Raw genomic sequence first — 7,621 nt, 5'->3', positions numbered from 1 at the left:
AGGGTTTCTCTGTAGCTTTTTGGTTCCTGTCCTGGAACTAGCTCTTGTAGACCAGGAGGGTTTCTCTGTAGCTTTTTGGTTCCTGTCCTGGAACTAGCTCTTGTAGACCAGGCTGGTCTCGAACTCCCAGAGATCCGCATGCCTCTGCCTCCTGAGTGCTGGGATTAAAGGCGTGCGCCACCACCACCCGGCTACAGCTGACCTTTGCATTCTGCTCATACACCACAGCACACACATCCACATGCAAATTCATTAATTAATTTTAACTAAAGCATTGCCAACTGGCTTATTTTCTTCAAAATGTGTATTTCTTACTAATGTAACACAAAATTATGTATGAAATGCATTGCTTTGTCCCAGAACTTCTAGTTTCAGTATTAATCCTCAGGACACCTCCTGGTGTGCAAGGAGAGGGATAAAACACAAGATATTCTTTCTTGCAATATTAATAACTACAAAAAATTAGCAAACCAAGTGTTTATTGTTGAGGAATGTTTAAATGTTCCCCAGTTATGATTTCCAACTGGGGATTCTTGCCAATTATCATTTTTACTGCAGCAATTCAGGTGGAAGAAGACTAGGCAGTCTCTACCTAGGCATTTGGTATATTACAGCCGACAAAACTAAGCTTCATGCCATTTCTCTCAAAACACTAGTAGGTTTCTACAAGAAGTGTTAATGCTAAGCAGTCATATAAAGGAACGTCTTAGAGCAGATGGTGCACACTTTTAATCCCAGCACAGTGGATATGGGCAGAAGAATCTCTGTGAGCTCCAGGTCAGCCTAGTTCACATAGCAAATTCAGTGGAACCCTGTCTCAGAAAAGGGCGGGGCGAGATGTGCTAGTGACATAAAAAATATCCAGGCATAGTGTTACAAAACAGTATTTTTATATAATTCTACCTTTATTAAAAATAAAGTTATAGCAGGGTGGTGGTGATGCATACCTTTAACCCCAGCACTCATGAGGCAGGGGCAGGCGGATCTCTGTGAGTTTGAGGCCAGCTTGGTCTACAGAGCTAGTTTCAGAACAGCCACGACTGTTACATGGAAAAACCTTGTCTTGAAAAACAAAAACAAACAAACAAAAAGAATTAGTAGTATATATTAGTAATAAATGTCAGAGAAAGTAAATTTTTTTTTTAGAATAAAGTGTACCAAGCTACTAATAATTAACTTTAGGAAACACAGTTATAGTGAATGTTTGTTTTCTACGGTATATATTATACATTGTACTTTTTAGGCACCAAAAGCCATAGAGAAAAAGAAATTGCCCACTATGAAAGGTTTTTCTTATTTAAATGTAATATTTTTGGTAATTAGATAATTTTTTTTTTTTTGATTTTTCAAGACAGGGTTTCTCCGTAGCTTTTGGTTCCTGTCCTGGAATTAGCTCTTGTAAACCAGGCTGGCCTCAAACTCACAGAGATCCGCCTGCCTCTGCCTCCCAAGTGCTGGGATTAAAGGCGTGCGCCACCACTGCCCGGCTGGTAATTAGATAATTTTATACATGAGTTCAATGTACTTCAATCATTTACCACCTGCTCCTTCCTGGTCTAACTCCCACCCCTACTTGCTCTAGCTTAGTTTGCTTTCTGTGTTATGATAAACACCACAACCAAAAACAAGTTGGGGAGGAAAAGAGTTTATTTAAGTTATACTTCCAGGTCATTGTCATCATTGAAGGAAGCCAGTACAGGAATCTGTAGGCAAGAACTGATGGAGCAGGGAGCCATCAGGGAGGAATGCTGTTTTCTGGCTTGCTCCCCAGAGCTTGCTCAGTTTGCTTTTTTGTATAGCCCAGGAAAACTTGCCCAGGGATGTCACTACCTACAGAGGCCTGGGCCCTCCAACATTAGTCATTAATGAAGAAAGTGCCCCCAATGACTTGCCTACAGACCAATCTTATGGAAATACTTTCTCTGTTGAGATTCCTTCTTTCTAGATGACTATAGCTTGTGTTGTTGACAACAGCAAAAAAAACCAGCACACCCTTCCAAATTCACGGTCTTTATTTTTTGGTATTTTTTATAGCCTATGGTTCTAGTTTATAATGACCATGTATCATTGGATATGAGACTATCCACTTACAACATGGACAGCCTACTAGAGTTAACACCCTTGAAAAAGATTGACTCTCACCCACAGAAGCCAGCAGCTGTCAATATTTCTTCAGCTAGGGGTGGGGGCTCCTAAGCCTCCTCCTACTCAGTGCTGAAACGTTGCTGTCCTCATCTTTGGGGGCACACACAGCTGCTTTGAGCTCATGAATGCAGTGATTTTGTCATGTCCAGAAGTCACTCTTGCTCCTGTCCTCCCAGCCTCTAGCTTTGCACTCTTTCTGCCTACTCTGCTACCATGATTCCTGAGCCTTGGCGAAAGGAAGTATGATATTCATGTGTGAACACTGTACATACACTTACTCTCTGCACATAAAGCCCATTGCTTCTCTAGTGAGTTCTGACAGTGAAAAAGTCTATAGGTACAGAGATTCAAATTTAGAGGGCAGTTTGATACTATATCCATTTAGCAAAATATTAGTAGTAGGTTCATCCCTGGGGCCCATGAACTCCTCACCCATGCATGGGTCCTTGACCAGATATACAGTACCAAGCATGTGTTTGCCTTTTGTAGAGTGCTTCTTAAATCCAATCATAAAGCAGTTATACCCATAACAGATAGCACACTAATGAACCCATGGGCAAATCTTAACATGCTGGTCATGACTGTAGCTCACAGGGCTCATAGCTGAATTAGCTTATTGATGATTTTCTCGTCCCCACAGCAGCAGTCACAGCACCTTCTGATACTTTGAAAGACCGCCGATAATGAGTAACTTTCAGTTACACTTTATCCATTTGTTGAAATATCATATTATAGATATTGTTGTGATCAGGATCATTTTGTTGTTTAAATTTCTAGAAGAAGACTTTAAATGACAAGTCATTCTTTCTATTGTTTAACATAAACCACTTTGAAGATGAAAACTCTGTGCTGTCTTTAGGATCCACATGTTGACTGTTACACAATATCATCTATCAAGAGTACGCTGGGCTTGGATCGCGATGCCCTTGTTGGACTGGCAGTACTTCTTGGCTGTGATTATCTTCCAAAGGCAAGCTGAGCTTATCATTTCTTTCTCAATATTTTCACATGGTGTGTGTGTGTGTGTGTGTGTGTGTGTGTGTGTGTGTGTGTGTGTGCGTGCGCATGCATTCAGGTGTGTGTGTACATAGTATGTGTATATAATTAAGTATAAGACATTGACTCTCAGAAATAATCAGCAGGACTGATGAGATGATTCACAGGAGAAAACACTGCTATGCAAGTGTTACAGCCTGAGTTCTGTGCCTGAGATACACATAAAGGTGAAAGGGGGAAAAACAAGTACACAGAATTGTCTTCTGACCTTCCACAGGAGCCATGGCACAGATGCTCATACACATCATGCACACACGCATGCACACACACACATACACAATAATAAGTAATAAATCAAAACAATCAGCATCTCAGATAATTTTATAAAAAGCTACTTTGTAACAATAAACATTACAAAGGTGAGTTCAGTAAGTGTTCCCATGGTTTCAGCCTCAAAGAGATTGACATGTATGTTTGAGCAACCTCTCAAAGAAGTTTAAGAGTTCCTCTTTTGTTTGATAGCAGTGCTGGCTTCTACTATGGCTTTACCTATTTTTTAGCTCTGTGTTCGTCATAGCTGTCTAGCTGCACACATGTGCAATGCTGTTGTCGCTGCTGTAGAGAGCATCATTACTGAGGTAATCCATTCATGGCTCCCAACACTGTATCACATTTTCTTCATAAGGATAAGGATTAGGAAGATAACTGTTTCTTAAATACCCTGTGTAAAAAGCAGAGATAACTATTATACCTCTATATGCATCCCATCACTCCAGATTAACATTTAAGTTTCTTTCTCCACTTTATGAAAGGGAGTGCCTGGATTTGGAAAAGAACAAGCGTTAAAACTTCTGCGGATTTTGAAAGGTCAAAGTTTGCTTCAGAGGTAACTCAGTGTTGCTTTTTACTCCACATTGGACACTTATTCTTGTTGGACTTAGCAGTAAGTTTACAGAAACGATTACTTTTGAAATACTCTGTGTTTTCATTTTTGGTGATTAATTCCTACTTATCTTGAACTCTTCCAGAAGAAGAAAATGAATATGTTTGAAGCATGCTATTAAGTGTAATGATCTGTCCAGTCCCTTTAAGAGACAAGGGCCCACCACTCCCTCTCCCCCACCCCCCCTTATCCCACAGGCAGACCTTCCTGCTTGCAGCCCAAGCCTCTTCCTTTCCATCTCTCCCCTAAGAGGTAGCTGCTGCTGTGGCTCCTCCTGCCCCCCCATTCTCACTCTCTCTCTCTCTCTCTCTGCCTCTCTCTGTTCTTCTCCCTTCTCTCCTTCCCTCTTTTCCCTTCCCTTCCATAACCCACTAAATAAATATCCAACCTTACTTTGCATGGCATGCCTATCCGTCTTGGTCTCTCACCCACCATGCGGCTCCATGCAGGAACCACTGGCCCTCATGACCTGCGGGCCACTCGGGGGCTCCCTTCCTTGGACCTGGCTGCCTTCATGGCCTGCTGTGGTCTCGGGACCTGATGTCTACTGCCTGCTGCCACTTGTGGACCTGCGGCGTGCTCTCATGGCCCACTGCCCACTGCCACTACTCAGGGACAGCACAGCGTTTTCATTTAAACCATAACATTAAGTATGTACTTTTGCTTCACCACACATAGTATAGATATAGTAACTTATAGCCATGGACATTTTTCCATAGGTTGTTTTAGACAATTAGCATCAAGTAAAGATGAAAACATTAAAATAATTTTGTATGTAATGCTTTGATAATATATTTAATTTCTACAAATGAAGTACTACATAGCATGTTAAAAATATTTAATAAGTAACTTTGGATAAACAACTTTTACTTTGGGCCAACAACATGACTCAGCAAGTGTTAGCAGTCACAGTGCAAGCCTGACCACCTGGGTTCATTTGATTGCTAGACTCCATGATGAGAGGAGAGAACTGATACCTGAGAGTTGTCGTCTCACTGCCATACACACGCCTGTCTGCACACGTGTATGTGTACACCAGCACAAGTCCACACCAGCATGTACACACACACACTGTATAGGTATGCATATGCACAATACTACAATAAGTAAAACTTAATATTAAAAACTTCAGCTTTGTTGTGTGTCTTGCTGTTATATATTTAGTAATATATTCTAATTTGAGCTCTACAGATGATGGTCTAATTAAGATATAGATTATATTGAAATTTGCAAACTACTTAAATTCTCTTAAAACTTGTGAATTACGCCGGGCGGTGGTGGCGCACGCCTTTAATCCCAGCACTGGGAGGCAGAGGCAGGCGGATCTCTGTGAGTTCGAGGCCTGTCTGGTCTACAAGAGCTAGTTCCAGGACAGGCACCAAAGCTACAGAGAAACCCTGTCTCAAAAAAAAAAAACAAAAAACAAAAAAAAAATTAAAAAAAAAACTTGTGAATTACATATGCCTGATGAAAGCAATAGTTTATAAAAATTAAGATTAATGACAGTAAGCTATAAAATAAGAAAGAAATGAAACCTGGGAAGCTGAACATAGTCTTGACCAACCCTTAGTAGGTCTGAGGTACTGTATTTCTCAAAAGAAAAGGTAGCAGAGGTGAAGAAATGACTGACAAATCTTTCAAATTTCTGTACCCTGTCTTACAATGCTTTTCTTTTAGCTATAAAGCTGTTGGTATAGCGAAGTCTTCATTAAGTTGCTGGAGGACCTGTGTGATTATTTTGCCAAAACAGAGAAGAAATGGTATAATTTGACATGGCAATAAATAAAGGAACTCTCAGATTTGTTTTTGCCATGAAATAAAGAATGAGACACAAGTAAATATGGTATTTATCTGACTCTGAGCTACTCTTGTTAAAATAGTGTCAGCAAATAGGTATTTTTTGACAACATTTAAACATGGTATTTATACTTGAAAATGATCAGAATTTTTTATAATTACCCATTCTCATTTTGATAATTTATAGTATTTTCCCTATTTTTTAATCTTTGAAGTTCTATCATTTATCCAGAAGCTATTAATACTGATTTTTAGAACACTACTTTAGAATACTTTAGTTATTCTTGATAGTAAATGAGTTAGAATTTCCAATTGTTATTTATTTACCTCAGTACTACACATTACCCTGAAAACTCAATGTTTTATGAGTAGCATCTAGGTCTTCTTGAAAGAGTTATGTTAACTTGAAACTTTAGGCAAAACCAAAAATTTTATTACTCAAAATTTTAACAGTTGCATACATTTCTTAAAACCTTGCATTAAACAGAAATGTTTTGCCATTTGTATGCAACAAATTAAGAAAAGGAAACTTGTAATGGTAAAAATGAAATGCCATGGATCCCTGAGTGACTGCGGTGGGAGCAGGCCATGAGACCATGCTGCAGGCCCCCCGAGCTGGGGTTGGTAGTGGACCCCAGAGCAGCCAGTCCCAGGCAGGGATGGCACACAAGATCACGCCACAGGTCTCCAAAGACAGCTAGTCCTGGGTGGCAGGGGAGAGACAGATGGATAGGCATGCCATGCAGAGTGAGGTTGGATATTTATTTAGTGGGTTATGGAAGGGAAGGGGAGAAGAGCAGAAAGAGAGAGAAAGAGAATGGGGGACCGAAGGGGGAAGAGAAGTGGGGAGAGGCAGAAGCTGCCTCTTCGAGAGGGAGATGGAAAAGAAAAGGCTCAGGCTGGAAGCTGAAGATCAGTTTGCCTCAGTGGATGGCGGGGGAGTGGGGGGGGTCTCTTAAAGACACAGGACAGACCATTACAAAGTTGATTAGCATTTTAAATTATTTATTAAAATTTTATCCAAAAACTTAATGTTTTATTTCTACAGACACATTACTCTTTATCTTTATTTCCATTTAAAAATAGTGACCGTACATCTAAGTCTGCCTGTTCTATACTCTGGCACATGGTAACAATATGGGAAGGGACAAATATAAATTATTCTCCCCATATATTGCTGCCTAACAAACTCCTCAAGCAGGAACAAAAAGGCTGATGACAGTGATTAGATATACATCTGCACAGACATGCACATATGCACACTCTGCTTCCCTTTGCAATTCTTCTCTACCTGGGACCACATGTAAAGCTTATAGAAAATAGCATTTTTCCAGGCTATGCAAGTGGGTTTATGAGCAGCAAGGAGAAAATAATTTGATAGATTGAAGGGAATAGGATAAACTGACATTTGAGAACATTCTTTATTACCTTATTTTTTTCTGTTTTTAATTTTTAACCCATTTTCTAATAAAGGTTTAACCAGTGGATTGAAGAACCTTGCTCCTCTGCTCCACAAAGCGTGGCTCACTGCTCTGTGTGCTCCCATCCAGGTAAGCAGGCTTAGGACACTCCTCCAGAGCATTGGAGTCTGAGTCTTCATTCACAGTCCTGCTCCTCATACTTCTGGAGGGCAACCCAGTGAATACTGAATCTGCCCATGTTTAGTTTTCATATGCTTTATATACCCCAAACCTAAAGAGGAGAAAAAGCCAAAAGACTTGTTTACCATGATACAAAGAA

At 40.2% G+C, this 7,621-nt stretch overlaps 1 protein-coding gene across 1 annotated transcript in view; it reads left to right on the top strand.

Moving 5' to 3' along the window:
- The window catches only part of Gen1 (GEN1 Holliday junction 5' flap endonuclease), a 35,506-nt gene that overhangs the window by 16,481 nt on the left and 11,404 nt on the right, over positions 1-7,621 (top strand). The window contains 3 exon segments of the mRNA XM_050141813.1: positions 3,005-3,115; positions 3,954-4,027; positions 7,355-7,431. Coding sequence (XP_049997770.1) covers positions 3,005-3,115; positions 3,954-4,027; positions 7,355-7,431 — 262 coding nt within the window.

This window comes from Alexandromys fortis, unplaced genomic scaffold (genome assembly GCF_014885135.2).
Source record: "Alexandromys fortis isolate MF-2015 unplaced genomic scaffold, M_Fortis_MF-2015_v1.1 scaffold_30, whole genome shotgun sequence".
In the NCBI taxonomy this organism is placed as follows: Eukaryota; Metazoa; Chordata; class Mammalia; order Rodentia; family Cricetidae; genus Alexandromys; species Alexandromys fortis.
This window is presented reverse-complemented; position numbering and strand designations above follow the sequence as displayed.